At 36.0% G+C, this 18928-nt stretch overlaps 1 protein-coding gene across 1 annotated transcript in view; it reads left to right on the top strand.

Moving 5' to 3' along the window:
- Positions 1-18928, top strand: part of LOC309870269 (small ribosomal subunit protein mS35-like) — a gene marked incomplete at its 3' end in the record, with an annotated part of 45758 nt that overhangs the window by 8846 nt on the left and 17984 nt on the right. Inside the window, exons 4-7 of the mRNA XM_082742450.1 lie at positions 1261-1321; positions 8965-9104; positions 15957-16066; positions 18358-18427. Coding sequence (XP_082598576.1) covers positions 1261-1321; positions 8965-9104; positions 15957-16066; positions 18358-18427 — 381 coding nt within the window. The remainder of the gene's footprint in view (positions 1-1260; positions 1322-8964; positions 9105-15956; positions 16067-18357; positions 18428-18928) is intronic.

Raw genomic sequence — 18928 nt, 5'->3', positions numbered from 1 at the left:
CACCAGTTTGTTCTCTGAATTTAAGGGTCTGTTTCTGCTTTTTGTTCATTATGTTTTTAGATTCCACATGTAAGTGAAATCATATGGTATTTTCTTTTTCTGACGTACTTCACTTAGCATATGTATGCTACTTTTATATGCTACTTTTATATGCATCGCATATATATATGTTTAGTATTGAAAAACCGAAAAACAAAAAATAAATTGCTAAAAGATGGTGGTTAAAAAATGAGATGGTAATATGGAGAAGGAGTTGACTGCTGCTAGAGAGGGGTAAATGAAATTTGGAAATCTGAATGTTTCAAGGGATAAAAGAAAACAAACATTGAAGAAATTGATCATTTCTTTAAATGAAAGAAGGGAACTTAGTTTAGGGGTGTTTGGATAGCACAGTGGTTGAGTGACTCCTGATTTTGGGTGAGGTCATGATTTCAAGGTCGTGCGATCGAGCCCCACATTGGGCTTCGCACTCAATGCGGAGTCGGCTTGAGATTCTTCTCCCTCTCCCTCTGCCCCTCCCAGCTGTGTGCACACATGTGCACGTTCTCTCTGTCTCAAATAAGTAAATCTTTAAAAAGCAGTTTCTACTGAGGGTTGCTGGGGGGAGGGGGTTTGGGAGAAGGGGGTGGGACTGTGGACATTGGGGAGGGTATGTGCTTTGGTGAGTGCTGTGAAGTATGTAAACCTGGTGATTCACAGACCTGTATCCCTGGGGATAAAAATATATGTTTATAAAATGGTTTTCCCTTGGGGGAAAAAAAAAACATAGACAAAAAAAAAAAAAACAGTTTCTAGAACAGTATGAATCCATTTATGTAAAGTCATATACATGTATCTGTTTTTTAAAGAGATGTCTAGAAGGATGTTAACCAAAGTGTTAAGACTGTAGAACCTTGAATAATTTGTATGTCTTTTTGTATTCCAGGGAAATTAAGATGATTAAACAATAATCTGTGTCCTTGAGTGCTTTTAGTTTTATAACTAAAATATGTGTACCTGTAGATTTTTGGCAGGAAGAGTACTATAAGAACAGCATTTTTTCCCCCCACAACGGCCAGTCATCATAAGATACATCATGAATCTATATTTCTCAGAATTCATTTATTGAATTCATAACCCATGTGACATAGAATTAATATTGTAACAACTAGATTTTATTTATTACAAGGTTTGTTGTGCTTAGGATTTACTTTTATGAAATTTTTATTTTATGTTTTTGAGGTAGTAGGTGAATTTATCCTTTAAATTTCTCTATTTTAGATCCCCAATTTTCTGCATTTAACTCCTGTAGCTATTAAAAAGCACTGTGAAGCTCTTAAAGGTAAGTGATTATTTCAGTATATGAACTTAACAATAACTTTGAACATAAAAATTTCATTTCTAATGATAAAGGGGTCAGTTCATCAAGAAGATATAACATTTGTTTATGCACCTAAATTTACGCATCTTAGTTTATGCACCTAAGATAGGAATACCTAAGTATATAAAGCACATATTAACAGAACTGAAGGGAGAAACAGATGGCAGTATAGCAATAGGAGACTTCAATATACCATTTCCAACAATAAATGGATCAGTCAGAAAATCAGTAAGGAAACACTGAATATAAACTATATGTTAGACTGGATGGGTTTAGCAGATGTTTACTGAACGTTGCATCCAAAAGAAGCAGAATACAGATTCTTCTCAAGCACATATGAAACATGCTCCAGAACAGATCATATGTTAGACCAAAAGACAAGTCTCAACAAATGTTAAAATACTGAAGTCCTATCAGGCACCCTTTCTGATCACAGTGGTATAAAACTAGAACTCTATTACAAGAAAAACCCAGAAAGTCTTCAACAAAATATTACTTAATCAAATTCAACAGTACATTAAAAGGATCATGTCAGATCAAATGGTATTTATTTCAGGAATGCAAGTATGGTCCAACATAAAAATCAGTCAGAATGATGTATCACATTAACAAAACAAAATTAGAAGAAAACATAGGCAGTAAGCTCTTTGACGTGAGTTTTGGCAATGATTTTTGGATTCGATACCAATAGCAAAGGCAACAAAAGCAAAAATAAACAGGTGGGACTATACCAAACTATAAAGCTATAGCACAGCAAAGAAAACCATTGACAAAAGGAAAGGGCAGTCTACAGAATGGGAGAAAATATTTGCAAACTTCGGGTCAGAGGTTAGTATCCAAAATATATAAAGAATTCATACAACTCAATGATAAAAAATCCCAGACAACTCAATTTAAAAATAAATAGAGGATTGGAAGAATTAATATTGTTAAAGTGTTCATACTACCCAAAACAAAGTACAGATTGAATATAATCCCTATAAAATACCAACAGCATTTTTCACAGAACTAGAAAGAAGCATCCTAAAATTTGTATGGACCCACAAAAGTCCCTGAATAACCAAGAGTCTTGAGCAAGACCAAAGGTGAAGATAACACAGTCTCAGATTTCAGGATATACAATAAGCTACAGTAATCAAAACAGTATGATATCAGGACAAAAGTAGACATATAGATCAATGGAATGGGATAGAGAGTCCATATAAGCCCATGCTTATATGGTAAATTCAGCTGTGACAAAGGAGGCAAGAATATGCAATGGGGAAAAGACAGTCTCTAATAAATGATGCTGGGAAAATGGGACAGCTGTATGCAAAAGAATGAAATTGGACCACTGGCTTAAGTCACACACAAAAATAAACTCAGAATGGATTAGTCATAAATGTGGACCTGAAATCATAAAACTGCTTAAGGAAAACATGGGCATTTCTTCGACATTGATCTTAGCACTATTTTTCTTGATATGTCTCTTTGGAAAGGGAAATAAAAGCAGAAATAAACTTTTGAGACCACCAAAATAAAAAGCTTTTACGCAATGAAGGAAACCATCAACAAAATGAAAAGGCAACCTACTGAATGGGAGAAGGTATTTGCAAGTGATATATCTAATAAGGGTTATATAAAATATATAAAAAACGTACACAACTCAACACCAAAATATCCCAAATAATTTGATTAAAAAATGGGCAGAGAACCTGAATAGATAGATGTCTTTCCAAGGAAGACATACAAATCATCAGTGGACAAGTGAAAAGATGCTCAGTATAACTAATTGTGGAAAGATTAGTGCAAATCGAAGCCACAAGGAGCTGTTGCCTCTCACCTGCTAGAAATAGTTACCACCCAGAAGGCAAGGGATACCAAATGTTGGTGAAGGTGTGGAAAAAAGGGAAACCCTATTGTACTAATGGCTAGGGATGTAAATTGATATAGCCAGTATGGAATATAGTATGTAGGTCCCTTAAAAAATTAGAACTCCCGGGCGCCTGGGTGGCTCATAGGGTTAAGCCTCTGCCTTGGGCTCAGGTCATGATCTCAGGGTCCTGGGATCGAGTCCCGCATCGGGCTCTCTGCTTAGCAGGGAGCCTGCTTCCTCCTCTCTCTCTCTGCCTGCCTCTCTGCCTGCTTGTGATCTCTGTCCGTCAAATAAATAAATAAATAACATCTTTAAAAAAAAAAAAATTAGAACTCCCATGTGATCCAGCAATCACACTTCTGGATATATATATGTATGTGTGTGTGAATGTGTATATGTGTGTGTGTGTGTGTGTGTATATATATATATATTTTTTTTTTTTTTTCCCAAAAGAAAAGGAAACATGGTATTGAAGAGATATCTGTACTCTTCTGTTCACTGCAGCATTATTTACCACAACCAAAAAATGGAAACAACCTAAGTGGGGAGTGCCTGGGTAGCTCAGTCATTAAGCGTCTGCCTTCAGCTCAGGTTATGGTCTTAGGGTCTTGGGACTGAGCACTGCATTGGGCTCCTTGCTCAGTGGGAAGCCTGCTTCTCCCTCCCCCACTTCCTCTGCTTGTGTTCCCTCTCTCAGTCTCTCTTTCTGTCAAATAAATAAATTAAAACCTTAAAAAAAAAAGTGGGGTGTGTGTTTGATATTATTTAGTTATGAGAAGGAAGGACATCCTGCCATCTGTCACAACATAGATGGCCTTGAGGGCATTGTACTAAATGAAATAAGACAGAGAAAAACAATTGGATTATTATTTCACTTACATGTGAAATTTGAGAAGGCTGAACTCAGAAGAGTAGGGGCTACGTGGGGGAGGGAGATGTTGGTCAAAGAATACAAACTTCCAGTTTTATGATAAGTTCTGGGAATCTAACATACAGAATAGTGATTATAGTTATTAATACTGTGTTCTCTACCTGGAATTTGCTGAGAGCAGATCATAAATATTCTTAACACAAGAAGAAATGGTAATTACGTGACATTGTGTTAGTGTTGTGAATGTAATCATGTTGCAACATATATTAAGTGCATCTAGTCAATATATCGTGTACCTTAAACTTACACAATGTTTTATGTCAACTATATCTCAATAAAAATGGAAGAACAAAACCTCATTTTTATTGTATTAAATTGTCTTATATTCATTGCTAGTTTCTCCTTTTTTTAGAAAAATTTTCAAGTTTTCAGTGAATTGTTAAGATGTCAAATCTGCAAGTTCCTTTTTTTTTTTTGCAGACTACTCTGCAAGTGGCTATGAATAATAAATAGAACCGGAAATTGTAGTCCTTGTTCAGGTAGACTAGGGACTTAATTGTTGCATTATAGATAGCACATACATAAAGTGATGGAAGAAAATATTGCAGAGTGTTGCCTATAGATAGAAGTCAGTATAATCCAAACTGAAGATAATGTAGAAAGATGCCAAGTCAATAGTTATAGAGTCAATAATGGGATACTTTGCAGAGAGTTATCTTGAAGAAATTATTTAAAATAAGAAGTTCATAGTGATACATAGATGTGGTAACATCAAGTAGCAGAAAAACTGATGATGAAAAGCGGTAGTGTTTTATTTCTCCTTTCCCCTCAGCCCCTCATTTTAGAAGTGTTCTCTTTTAGTCATTGTTTAGGTCTGATAATTACTTGCTGAGAGTGTATTTGCTTATTTTTTCCACATAGTCTCATATTTATATATGTATGTATGTATGTATGTATGTATTTGACAGAGAGATCATAGGCAGAGAGGCAGGCAACGAGAGAGGAGAAAGCAGGCTCCCCGCTGAGCAGAGAGCTGATATGGGGCTCGATCCCAGGACCCTGAGATCGTGACCCCAGCTGAAGGCAGAGGCTTAACCCACTGAGCCACCCAGGTGCCTGATATAGTCTCTTTCTATACAGTATTTATTATATATTCTTTCTCTGTATATTTTATATATGTATAGTTATGTTAGTATATATTTTTCATTATACATACGTAAAATGGAAGTAATCACCAGACCATGACTATATTGCCAGTTCTAAATTTATTGAATTTGAACAATATTTATTGATTCCTAGATATTGGCAGAGAGAGCATGCAGAGGGGAGGGAGAGAGGAAGAGGGAAAGAGAATCTGAAGCAGAGGGTCACCTGGGTGGCTCAGTAGGTTAAAACCTCTGCCTTTGGCTCAGGTCATGATCCCAGGGTCCTGGGATGGAGCCCCACATTGGGCTCTCTGCTCAGCAGGGAGCCTGCTTCCTCCTCTCTGCCTTTGTGATCTCTGTCTGTCAAATAAATAAATAAATAAATAATCTTTAAAAAAAAAAAAAAAAAGAATGTGAAGCAGACTCCTTGCTGAGTACAGAGCCTCACAGGGGACTCAGTCTCATGATTTTGAGATCGTGACCTGAACCAAACCAAGAGTCGGCTTAACTGACTGCACCACCCAGATAGCCCTCACTCACTTACTCTTTTTCCTTCCCACATGCATGGAGGTAAAGGCAAAGAATTTTTTTTTCATAGTTTTATGCATGTTTTCATATATATATAGACTCAATTTCTCATCTCATTTGCATTGGACTACATACAGAAGGACATTGGAATTGTTTTAGGTTCACAGCTGTTAGTGATTGGTTGTGTAGTTTAATTCAAGAGTTAGTACCTTTGAATGAATTCTTCATGCTAATTAAAAAGGAGATATATAAATGCTCAGTACACTTGTTAAGGCTTTTCAGAAAAGAAATGAAATGCAAAAGCTCTTCGCAGGTAACGTGATAATGCTGGAAGGAGAAATAGTATAGTGATCATGATTATGATATAATTTGAGCTTTTGGAAGGGCCTTTTATTGAGAAATGTAAGGAAGAAATAAAGAAGTCAAAAAGTAGGAAGAATGACTTTACTCTTACATGAAGGAAGAACAGTTTCTCCTATCTTCTTTCATGGATGTGGTCTTTTTGGGATAGTAGAATGCATTTCTATCCTTTTAGTATGTTTCTGTTTATATTGGTGCCTAGTGATAGACTGTCACTGATCATTATTCCAGATTTGTTCCTTGTTTGGCACAAACCATGTAGCACTTTTTGATCCTTTGTGAAGCCAGTTAAGGAATGTTCTGCACTGTGATAAATCTCATTTTTTTCCTTTTTAAACATTATTTTGGAATGTGCATTTATAATCTAGAAATGGGTTTTTAAATGAGGTACTTCTAAAATACTTCATAATTCTTAAATGAATGGTTTTCATATAGCACATTCAGAAAAGTTGCATTATATTTTAAGTGTTGTTTTTTTTTTAAATGATTTTTTTTTTAATTTGTTTATTTGACAGACAGAGATTACAAGTAGACAGAGAGGCAGGCAGAGAGAGAGGGAAGCAGGCTCCCTGCTGAGCAGAGAAGCCCAATGCGGGACTCGATCCCAGGACCCTGAGACCATGACCTGAGCCGAAGTCAGCGGCTTAACCCACTGAGCCACCCAGGCGCCCTATATTTTAAGTGTTTAAGTGTTTAATCTTTCTTTGATTTTGTCTTTACACTTTTGCCAGCTTCTAGATTTAGCTTGTATCTTCCAAATAACTCAAAAGCTTTTAAAATATTTCTTCTCAATTTTCTTTTAAAGTAGGTCAGTTCAGATTTTATATCTAACTTGCAAGTGGAAAATCTGAAGCACAGGAAAGTTAGGTAATTTACCCAAACTTTAATAATCAGTGGTAGAAGTTAAGTAAAAACCAAGGTCTTTCGAAGTCTAGTCTATTGCTCTACCTATCAGATGAATAGGGGTCTATTACGTACTTTCCAGTTGGCTGTATTTTTTAGACATATAATCTGGTAATTTAAAAGTTGTAATTATCATCTGGTTATTGAAATGACTTATTCAAAGTTATAAAAAATAAAAGAGTCAGTACAAACCCAAGAACTCATAAAATTCTCCAAACTAGTCTCTTATAAAGTGCTTGGCAGTGTGGCATCTTAGAGTGCAGGATATTGGAATTGTTCCATGATGGGAATAAAATTTAACTTCAGTAATCATGCTCTTTCCATTTTATTTAAATGTCAGAATTGTGGAGCTACTTCTTTCCCCTCAAGTGTGTGAGTATTGCTCTCTTAAGCAGGGTGTTCAGGGAAGGGTGTGAGCTATACTTAATTTGTTACCATATATTTAGTTATAAATCTTGGAGAGTCTTTGTGGCATTTTGCTGACTGGTATTAAAGCCTATAAAGGGAGCTAAATATAGTACCTACTATAAGAAAATTGTTAACTAGGGTAAAGCCTCTGCCTTCGGCTCAGGTACATGATCCACGGTTCTGGGATCGAGCCCCACATCGGGCTCTCTGCTCAGCAGGCAGCCTGCTTCCCTTCCTCTCTCTCTGCCTGCCTCTCTGCCTACTTGTGATCTCTGTCTGTCAAATAAATAAATAAAATCTTAAAAAAATAAAAAAAATAAAATTGTTAACTATAGGAAATGTTATTGACAAAGTACCTTTCACTGTCCCTTAAATCGTCACGTGGAAGGGTTTCCACATATGTCTGTGCTTGTGACCAGCCTCTCCTGCAGTCATGCTTTTTGGAGAAAGCCCAGACCCCCTGAGATTTAATAGGTTTGACCTAAGAAACCAATTACTTTTAGGTATTCTTCGAATAAATGAAGATTCTTAGAATGCAGTGAAATTTCCATGGAGGGGAGGCTGATAGTGCCAGAAGTACATCTCAAGCTGAGAGCCCTCTACCTCACTAACTTTATAGGAATAGGGCAAAATGAAATCAGCTACCTTCTTACGGAGTCCCTCAATACAGATAGCTGTAGGACATGCCAGGAGCTCTTTTTCTTTTCAGCCCCCTCTCCCCTATTCCCCACCCCTCCACTGAAGGCCTGAGTTTGTATGTGCTGTGGAGATCTGTGCTGTGGAGATAGACGGTGCACCACATTTTTGTCACAGTGCTTGAAACTTCCCATTGTGGCCCACTTCTCACAGCCAGTCCCATCTCCCCTTTAGGCTAGTTGTGTTGCCTGAATCTGAGGACAAGTCTGTTCCTTTTTCCATTTAGCTTCGTTGGCACAGAAGTCACCTAGAGGAAACATGAGTTACTGTAAGGATCTATTTAGTAATGCCCTGGACTGTACCTGTTCAGTTTGAGGCCCTATTCAGCTCAGTTTCTGAGAGAATGGAGACCATATCTCTCTTCTAAGAGCTCTTTCAGAGCCTTTTTCAGTTCCCCTCAGAACTTTAGTAACTTTCATTTGGGAATGAATTACTATTAACTGTTGCTTTTCTCAAAAACAATTAACACTCTGAGCACTATGAACTGTTTGCTTTTAGTTGGTGAGTGAGGGGGGATTAAACTGCCCCATAACTGGGTATGTGCCACGCTATAATAAGCTTCTATCAAGTCATAGCTTCCTTTTAACCAAGCTTACTGCTCCTCACCAAACCCAAGTTATCTGAGTCTTTCATTTAATCACATTCCCTAACGAGGATTCATCTGAGAAGAAAAGGGGTGAAGGATGATGATGTGTTTGTGAGGTGCAGAAGAGAGTCTGCTCTTTCATTCCATGTAGCTCGAGAGTCATCTCCCTCAGTGATTTGGTCTGGTAGCGCACATTGCAACGAGAATGTACTTGGCGAAACTATACTTGAGATTATTTTTCTTAATTCTCAGATTTCTGCACTGAGTGGCCAGCTGCTCTGGACAGTGATGAAAAATGTGAGAAGCATTTTCCCATTGAAGTGGACACAACTGATTATGTTTCAGCAGGACCATCTATCCGAAACCCCAAAGCACGAGTAGTAACCTTAAGGGTAAGGAATATTTTTCTAAAAATAAGAATTATTATAATACATTAATTCAAAATAACATTTTGTATATAGAAAACTGATACTGTAGAAAATTTGGAAAACAGTGAAAATTTTAAAGTATTAAATAAAATTGCCTCTAATTCTACTACTTATAAATAACCTTGACTACTGGAATTCATTTTAGTATATATATAGTCAACCTTTGTGTATGTTAATAGGATGATACTATATTTGATTAGTTATCTGCTCTTTTTTATTTAACAATGTGAATTAAAATTTTTCCAAGGTTATTAAACATTCTTTAATTTTTTTATTGAAGTATAGTTGACATACATTATTATATTAATACCAGGTGTACAAGCTAGTGATGATTATATACATTACAAAATACTCACTATGATAAGTGCAGTTACCATCTGTTAGCATACAAAGTTATCACTCTTTTTTTTTTTTTTTTTAAAGATTTTATTTATTTATTTGACAGAGAGAGGTCACAAGTAGGCAGAGAGGCAGGCAGAGAGAGAGAGAGAGGAGGAAGCAGGCTCTCCGCCGAGCAGAGAGCCCGACGTGGGACTCGATCCCAGGACCCTGAGATCATGACCTGAGCCGAAGGCAGCAGCTTAACCCACTGAGCCACCCAGGCGCCCCAAAGTTATCACTCTTTAATATTATTTTTTTATTTTATTTTTAAGTTATCTCCATACACAAGGTGGGGCTTGAACTCAAAACCCCAAGATCAAGAGTCACATCCTCTACTGAGTGAGCCAGCCAAATGCCCCTCTTTAATATATTATTAATGGCTACATAGAATAACCTAAATCAGGGTCTTTTCTATGCTAAGAGAGTGTTTGAGGCTGAACACTGATATATAATAAGAGACCAAAATCTGAATATTTGGGCTTTTTGTTTACTCTTTCAGAGATTTCTTAGGAAATAAGTGATAAATAAGAGTGGTTTTAATTCTCCTTTTTAAATATCTATACCTTGTTTTTATCTTTTCTTTTTGTCTTTTTCATTAGGTGAAACTTCTAAAATAATGTTTATGTAGTCCTTTATGCTGTTCTATACAATGGATGTGCCTCTGGCTTTTAGCTTCTAAGTATACACTGGTATTCAGTTTGAGATAATAGCCTCTATTAGGTTAACGATGTGTCCTAGTCCTATAGCATTTTTGAAATGATCTCCTTCGAATTAATGTAGTAATGAATTATATGGTTGTATTTACACTTACTGAAGTGTTCTGAACCCTGATTATTTCATAGTACATCATTCTTTTGCCTTCCTATGGATCTGCTCTGTTAGCATTTTCTTTAGGATCGTTTGTTGCTTGGAGAAACATTAAATCCCTGCTCCTACCCATCAGAGCATGTCACATACTATTGCAGTTCCAAGTGTCTTGCTGTAGTAACTTCCAAGTTAGTATTTGAAACTACTGTTTTCTCCGGTAAGAGTCTTGATCCACATGGCATAGCTTTCTCACACAGCAGTCACAGAGCAGTTACCTGATGGGTTTTTGTTTTTTGTTTTTTTGTTTTTAACTAAAAAAAAATTATATTTATGGAAAACTTTCAAGGATAGTTCACAGAATCCTCCTATATTTCACACCAAATTTCTTATGTTGTTAACCTTTTTACTATTGTGGTACATTTATTACAACGAGCCAATATTGATACATTATTAATTAAAGTTCATACTTTATTCAGATTTTCTTTTTAAAGATTTTATTTCTTTATTTGAGAAACAGCACTCATGAGACAGAACATGAGTTGGAGGGCATGGGAGAGGGAGAGGCAGGCTTGCCGCTGAGCAGGAAGCCCTGTTGACACCAGGCTCTGTCTCAGGACCCTAGGATCATGCTCTGAGCCAAAGGCAGATGCTTAACAGACTGAGCCACCCAGGTGCCCCTATTCAGATTTCTTTAGGCACCTCTTGACTGTGGTGGTTTCTCAGAATTTACTTGTTTTTAGTGACCTTGACAGTTTTGAGAAGTAGTAGTTATGTATTTTGTGGAATGTACTTCATTTTAGATTTGTTTGATTTTCTTCTCATGCTTAGACTGGTATGTATTTTGGGGAGGAAAACCTCACCAGTAAAGTGCCATTTCGTCATATTATAGCAAAGGTGGAGACTCCTTTTTTTTTTTTTTTTTTTACACTCAAAAAATGAGATTTTGTACTCCATGTAGTTTTTATTTTAAATCAGAACAGTCCATGTTTGGGGTGCCTAAGTGGCTCAGACAGTTAAGCGGCTACCTCTCTGTCTGTCAAATAAAATCTTAAAAAAAAAATGAAAAAGAACATTCCATGTGGACTGCAAAAATATGTTGACAGTCTCGCAACCATTTTTACACTATAAGGTAACAAGTAGATAAACTTTAATTTCTAGAAATATTATTAGAGGTACATCCATGTTTGATTTGTAATTTTCTTTCTTTGAAAGGTTTTGGTATCAGGATTGTGCCTTCTTTATGAAATAAATTTACAAAGCTCGTCAGCCTTTTTTTCCCCCCTAGAATAGTTTAAATATCATAGCATTATATTTATATGTTTGGAGAAATTGAAAATATTAAAATCACAAAAGACAATACATGTTTACTGTATAAATTTTAGAAAATCTAGATAAAGGGGGGGAAACCTTAAAATTATGCTTGGCCAACATTCCACAGGTTAATATAAATTGCCTAAGGAGTAAGGCGCCTGGCTGGTTCAGTCAGAGGAGCATGTGACTCTGGATCTCAGGGATGTGAGTTTGAGCCCCATGTTGGGTATAGAGATTACCTAAAAATGTTTTTAAAAAATTTTTTAAAAAGTACCTAGGGGTAATTAATACCTGATATATTTTTAATAATTTAGTAAATGTTGCCTCTTTTTAATAATAATGATGATAATAACAACCAGCTGTTGTCAAGCTCCATGTTAAGTGATTTAAAAAATCTCTGAACTCAGAATCAGGAAATCTAGAATTTTGCCTTACTTTTTGTGGGCCTTAATCTTCAGTACCAGAATAGACATCCGGTTCCCTACTTGTTCTGTTTGTTTATTTTATTTTACATAAAAATAATCCGACTGCATTATTTGAAGTATCCCACAAGATACCACTTACCTATCAGGCCGCCATCCACTTTTGTCTCCTTTTTTTAAAAAAATTTTTTTAAAGATTTTATTTATTTATTTATTTGACAGAGAGATAGAGAGAGAGATCACAAGTAGGCAGAGAGGCAGGCAGAGAGAAAAGGGGAAGCAGGCTCCCCGCTGAGTGGAGAGCCCAAAGTGGGGCTTGGTCCCAGGACCCTGAGATCATGACCTGAGCCAAAAGCAGAGGCCCAACCCACTGAGCCACCCAGGGGCCTCCTGTCTCCTTTTTGTCTTATACCACCATGTGAAACCTTCATCACTTCTTTGTGTTCTTTTCCTAACTCACATCTGCCCTTCTCGGACTCTTTTCACTCTACCCACTGACAGTTGAAGCTCAGTGGTGGTGTCCTGAATGGTATCATTTCAAGGGTAAAAGTAGGTAAAACAGTGGGACTAAAGCATGTGCATTCCTGTGTGACTTATTTTTTTTATTTTATTTATTTTTGGGGGGGAGAACATGAGAGAGAACCTGAGTTCTCTTCGGGGATATAGGGAGGGAGGGAGAGAGAATCCCATGCAGTCTTCTTGCCCAGTGCAGAGCCCAGTGTGGGGCTTGATCTCACAACCCCAAGCTCATGACCAAAATCAAGAGTCAGATATTTAACCAGGTGTCGCCTGGCATGATTTAAAGTAATATTGTGAAGCCAGTCAAATAGTATAAAGTACTATATTAAGAGATACTCGAGGCCACTGGGTGGCTCAGTGGTTAAATCCTTTGCCTTCGGCTTAGGTCATGATCTCAAGGTCCTGGGATCGGGTCCCGCATCGGGCTCTCTGCTCAGTGGGGAGCTTGCTTCCCCCCTCCCTCTGCCTGCTTCTCTGCCTACTTGTGATCTCTCTCACTCTGTCAAATAAATAAATAAAATCTTAAAAAAAAAAAAGATACTCAAATTTTTAAATTCAGAGAAAGAAAGATGGTATCATATTTTTCTTGATGGTCATAAAGGTAGTGCTGAATTAAAAACAATATTTGTGTAGGACTTTTCTTTAAAAATGGCTTTCTTGGGCGCCTGGGTGGCTCAGTGAGTTAAGCTGCTGCCTTCGGCTCGGATCATGATCTCAGGGTCCTGGGATCGAGTCCCACATCGGGCTCTCTGCTCAGCAGGGAGCCTGCTTCCTCCTCTCTCTCTCTGCCTGCCTCTCTGCCTACTTGTGATCTCTGTCTGTCAAATAAATAAATAAAATCTTAAGAAAAAAAAATGGCTTTCTTCTATTTATTCTCATTTATTCCTGACAAAAATCCTGTGAGTACTTTGTTTTGTAAATGAGGAAACAGTAAGATCAAGTGATTTAAGGTCACTTAGCAAATAAAGTTGCAAATCTAGAAATCAAACCCAGGTCTTGTCTTTTGTATGTAACTATAGTTCTTTAACTGACGTACTATGCTTCTAAATAGAGAAGGTACTTCACACAATTAGGTTTATTTCTCAATTTATGTAACTCTTAAATATGGGCATTTGAAAGTATATACATAAAACCATGATCTCCTATGATTTGAAATGTCAGTGTTGTTTTGGGGGATAATGTTAATACAGTATTGATGCTTTAAAATGTAGCAAAAGAAAAGTCCAAGCATTCTTTGGAAGTTTGGAAAAAGAATGGTAATGATTGCTGCTCAATTTCAGAGTCAGACTGTTCATCTAGTTTAATGACTACAATTTTGCAGTGCCTTTGAGTGCTAGCAGGTGGCGTGAGTGTACCACATGGCTCTAAAATATTTGGAGTTTCTGGCATAAACGCTGTATAATTTTTGAACATTCAAAGTGTTAATGTGAATGTTAGTTTTAAAGCAGTTACAATAATCAGCATTGGTGCCATTTTTTTTTTACTACTTCTTACATAAAAAGCTAGAACACTTAAACTTTTTAAATTGTAAATTTTTAAATTTATTGTTGAAAATGATTACATTGAAGGGAGTTTTAAAAGGAAAAAAATCATTCCATTCTCTTATTCTAACGTAAAAACTATTCTTTGTACTGTATCTGTATGCATGCATATGTACAAGTATGTTAATAATTAGGGGTACATTCATTTCACTATTTCCTTTTAAGTAATTCTTATCGTTAATAATCAGAATTATATTTCTTATACCTCAAGCTGATAAACTGGTTGTTGATACGTATTCTTTCCAGGGGACTGTGGTAATTTGCACTGCCTGCACATAGGACCATTCTGTTAGGTTGATATTTAATAGTCAATGTTTTTCCTGCATTTATTCTTTAAAAGTATATTTTTATTTATTTATTTCCTATATTTTCTTAGTTCAAATAAAAATTCACAGTGCTTAAAAAAACATGTATCCTTTCTTTTTTTCATTTATGTGTTCATTCAACAAATACATGTCATATGTTCTTTAAGTGCTAGGCCATCACCAAAAATGGGACTGATACCGTTCTTACCCTGGAGAGTTTGCAGGCTAGTGGGAAAAATGGAAAAATAAATAAGCTCTTCTGCTATAATGTCTTGAGGGAAGTGCAGGGTTATTGAAGCTAACGAGAAGTAGATGTGATTGTAAAATCTTATTGAGCCTTTTTTTCTCTTCATATAGTTATGGATTTTTCTTATTCTTAATGCCGTCCATGGAAAAACAGTGTGTGGCTTACCTTACTTAACTGTATTCTAATATCTAACCTATTTTTCTATGTCAAGTCTAGTTTTCTTTTAGATGCCTTCAATCCATGCCATAATTCTCTCCAAATTAAAAACTGTTCATGTAGTCCAGTGTTTCCCAAAATGTGTTTTAAGGAAGACTAATTCCATGAACTGTCCCTTGAAAAATAGAATATGAGGTCAGATAAATCTGGAAATTGTTACATAAGAACTCTGCGTCTTGAAATTTCAGAATGCTCATTAGCATATTACCACTTCTAAGAAGTCCTTCTATAAAGAACCCAGTTTAACTCTGTATTATCTGAATATATTCAACAAAAATAGCCTTTTTAGAGAAATACTTCTTTTTTTTTTTAATATTTTATTTATTTATTTAACAGCCAGAGAACACAAGTAGGCAGAGAGGCAGGCAGAGAGAGAGGAGGAAGCAGGCTCCCTGCTGAGCAGAGAGCCTGATGTGGGGCTCGATCCCAGGACCCTGGGATCATGACCTGAGCAGAAGGCAGAGGCTTTAACCCACTGAGCCACCCAGGCGCCCCGAGAAATAATTCTACTTAACAGCCTCTGGGATATTAACATTTTGAGAAATGTCGAGCTGAATTTTAAATGTCTTGATCCTTCATGAATGCTCTATACCATCTTCCATGAGATACCTGTACCTTTTAAAATAAATACCCCTAAGCAAGTTGCAATGATAAAAGTCTCATAATTGCATGGTGGAAATATCTTAAAGCATTTTTGTTTTATCCCAGTATTCTTATATTCCAGCTTTACTAATACTAGTTGAGTTTAATTCTTAGTGCTACTCATAAGCTGTAATATCATTTATTTAAGAGACTTATTGGTTTTAACAGGAAAGGTGCTAATGCCCAGAACTTTCAACTCAAAACAGTTTCCTCCTCCTCCTTTTTTTTTTTCCCCATGAGTAAGATCAGGCTTCATAATGCATGCCGTTTGCTAACTCTACATAGACAACAGTACAGGTTGCAAAAGTTTCTTTTTGGTTAGTTTAACATTAAATGATATTGTTACTGGGTTTTGGGGTTTTCTTTTCACTAAACAAAGTATCTGAAATAATTCTTTTCAAATAATTTTTTCTTGTATTTTTAATGTTAAACTTTCCAGTTTGAATTTAGATGATCATGCAAAGAAGAAACTCATTAAACTTGTGGGAGAGCGATGCTGCAAGACTACAGATGTACTTACCATCAAAACAGACAGGTAAAGAAAACTTCAGCCAATTGGTCATTGTGTTGTTTTTATTGGTCATTGTGTTGTTTTATTATCTTCCAGTCTTCTGGCAGTCCTTTCCTTAAGAAATGACATTGAAAATTGGGGTATACATAAACAATGAATTCTGGTACACTGAAAAGAAATTAAAACAATAAAAAAAAATCGGGGTAGCCTTATACATCAACATAAACTAACATATTAGGTCAGTGAAGTTGTCCCATTCATGTGTTTATTTATTTTATTTTTTCTTAAAGATTTTATTTATTTGACAGAGAGAGACACAGTGAGAGAGGGAACACAAGCAGGGGGAGTGGAAGAGGGAGAAGCAGGCTTCCCACCAAGTAGGGAGCCCGATGCAGGGCTCCATCCTAGGACCCTGGGATCATCACCTGAGCCAAAGGCAAACACTTAACAACTGAGCCACCCAGCCACCTACATTTCATGTGTTTAATATCTTCACACTAGTCTACTGTTGCTGTCCTCTTTATGGACATGGAGAGGCTTGCCTAACTGCCTAGTTAAATTATTATTGTTATTTTTCAGTCTGGATTCTAATACATCCATGTGAATAAGACTCAGGGAAGATGTTAGAAGAGAACAAAAGTGATTTGCTAGTGATTAAGGTTTAAACTGATTTTTACAAAGTCAAAGATCTTTCAGTTCAAAATTTAAATGATTAAATACAGAAATTTAATTTACCCAGGCAATTTTGTAAATATGAATTTTAGTGAATTTGCTTCATAAAAACAGTATTAAATTTACCTCATATGAATTTATAAATTGTGTTATTTGAGGTGAAGATGGGTTATTGGTATGTTTTTACAAAAGGGTTATTTTATTTCTGTTTCTGGACGGCGGGGAAGGGTAGAAGGAAAGGGGGAGAGAGAGAATCTTAAACAGGCTCCATGCCCACCACGGAGCCCAACACGGGGCATAATCTTGTGACCCCAAGATCGTGACCTGAGCAAAATCAAGAGTCAGACACTTACCTGACTGAGCCCCCAGGTGCCCCAGGATTATTTTATTTTTATCTTACCATATTTGGCTGTTTCTGAATTATGTCAAAATATAAAGACCTGCCTTTAGAGAAACGCAAGTGGGCAGATATCTTCTCTCCCTTCCCATTCTAGTTTCAAAGCTCTTGGAAGTCATTTAAGTTTTATGTCCTCCTTCTTAATGGTGAGAAGAAGTAGTATGGCATATATAAATGAAGGCAATAATGTGGGGTGGAAAAAACTTGGGAACCCTGGTTTTAGAGTATTATAGTATGGGGGAAAATAGATTTGAGATATATTAGTAATATTCTTTTTTACTGTCTTTAGAAAATGTAAAATAAGGTTGAGTTTTTAGTTTGTGCAGCTTAAAAAATTACTTTTAAAGTGTTGCTCTTTGAAATTCTGTAAGTATCTGACAGAGTTTTTCCCTAAGTTTTCCAGTGTTGGTGGGTGTGGGTGTGTGTTTATGGTAGCAACTATTTAGAGAACTATTAAACCTAAATATGTAGAATAAGCAGAGTACTGTTAAAGTCACTTGTCATGTGATGGTTTTGTTTTTTTTTTTAAGATTTTATTTATTTAATTGACAGAAAGAGGGAGAGAGTGAGTCCAAGCAGGGGGAGCAGCAGGCAGAGGGAGAAGCAGGCTCCCCACTGAGCAGAGTCCAACATGGGACTCCATCCCAGGACCCTGGGATCATGACCTGAGCCAAAGGCAGATGCTTAACTTACTGAGCCACCGATATGCTCCTGTCAAATGATGATTTTATTTTATATTTAAAGAAATTGGAATTAATGATTTCTAAAAGCTTAATTTGTTATCTTATATTTATATAGAAGTTTTATCTAGTATTAGGTCATTAATTCTATTTTAAATACAACAACTTCAGTATAGCATTGAATAATATAGCTTATTTTTTTTTAAAACTTGGCTCTGGAGAAATCAAGATGAACGTTTTGATTAGCCACTGTCTTTAGTCTATCTCTATTTTTAAAATGAACTCAGTAGATACACTCACACTGTCCAGCAGACTCTTAGCCCCAAGATTGTGAAGGGCACTTGGATTGGACACAGTCATATTAAAAATAGTGTAATACTATTATCAGATACAAATAACTCCCATTAGTGATGAAAACAAAGAGAAATAAAAGGTAGGATATTCCCTGAATATAGAGAATACCTGAATCTAAGTTATCCTTTGTATTTAGTGTTTTTATATTTTGCAAATTATTTTATGTACTGAATTTTTAAAATTTTGACTTCTTCTCTCTCTTTCTCTTACAGGTGCCCTTTAAAGAGACAGAATTATGATTATGCACTCTATCTGCTAACAGTTTTATACCATGAGTCTTGGGTAAGTGATTGTGTGTGAATGTTTAATAATTTTGTCAGGATAATTTAGATGGTGTTAACATTTCAAAACAGTCTGTGACAGTTAGTCGGTTGAGGATTTAATGAACCACTAAACTACAGATGAAATGTTATAAATAATTTCTACTGACATTGAAATTGAGGACCTTGAAATAGATTATGCAGTCCATCTCAGTTCCATCTTACAGAAATCAGATGACCAAATACTAAATGCCTTTAAAATTCAGAGTTTCTGTCTTCGTTTAGAAGATCTGAATTTTTTTTTTCTTTTGTTTGACTTTGGCTGAAAGTTATCAAAGTTATAGAAGGGAGTTCATCTGTATAACTCAAGAATTTAGAATGCATCCTGCCCCAAAACTTTATAGAAAGGCATTTTAAATATTTATTAAAATTTTTAGTTAACACATAGCCTTTTGTGTGAACATTTCACTAGTTTACATCAGGGACAATTAAGGGCAATTATTTATTTAATTTTAGTATTAAA

This window comes from Mustela nivalis (genome assembly GCF_964662115.1).
Source record: "Mustela nivalis genome assembly, chromosome: 7".
NCBI classification, from domain to species: Eukaryota; Metazoa; Chordata; class Mammalia; order Carnivora; family Mustelidae; genus Mustela; species Mustela nivalis.
The sequence above is the reverse complement of the archived record's forward strand: the minus strand, read 5'-3'. Positions and strand labels throughout refer to the sequence as shown.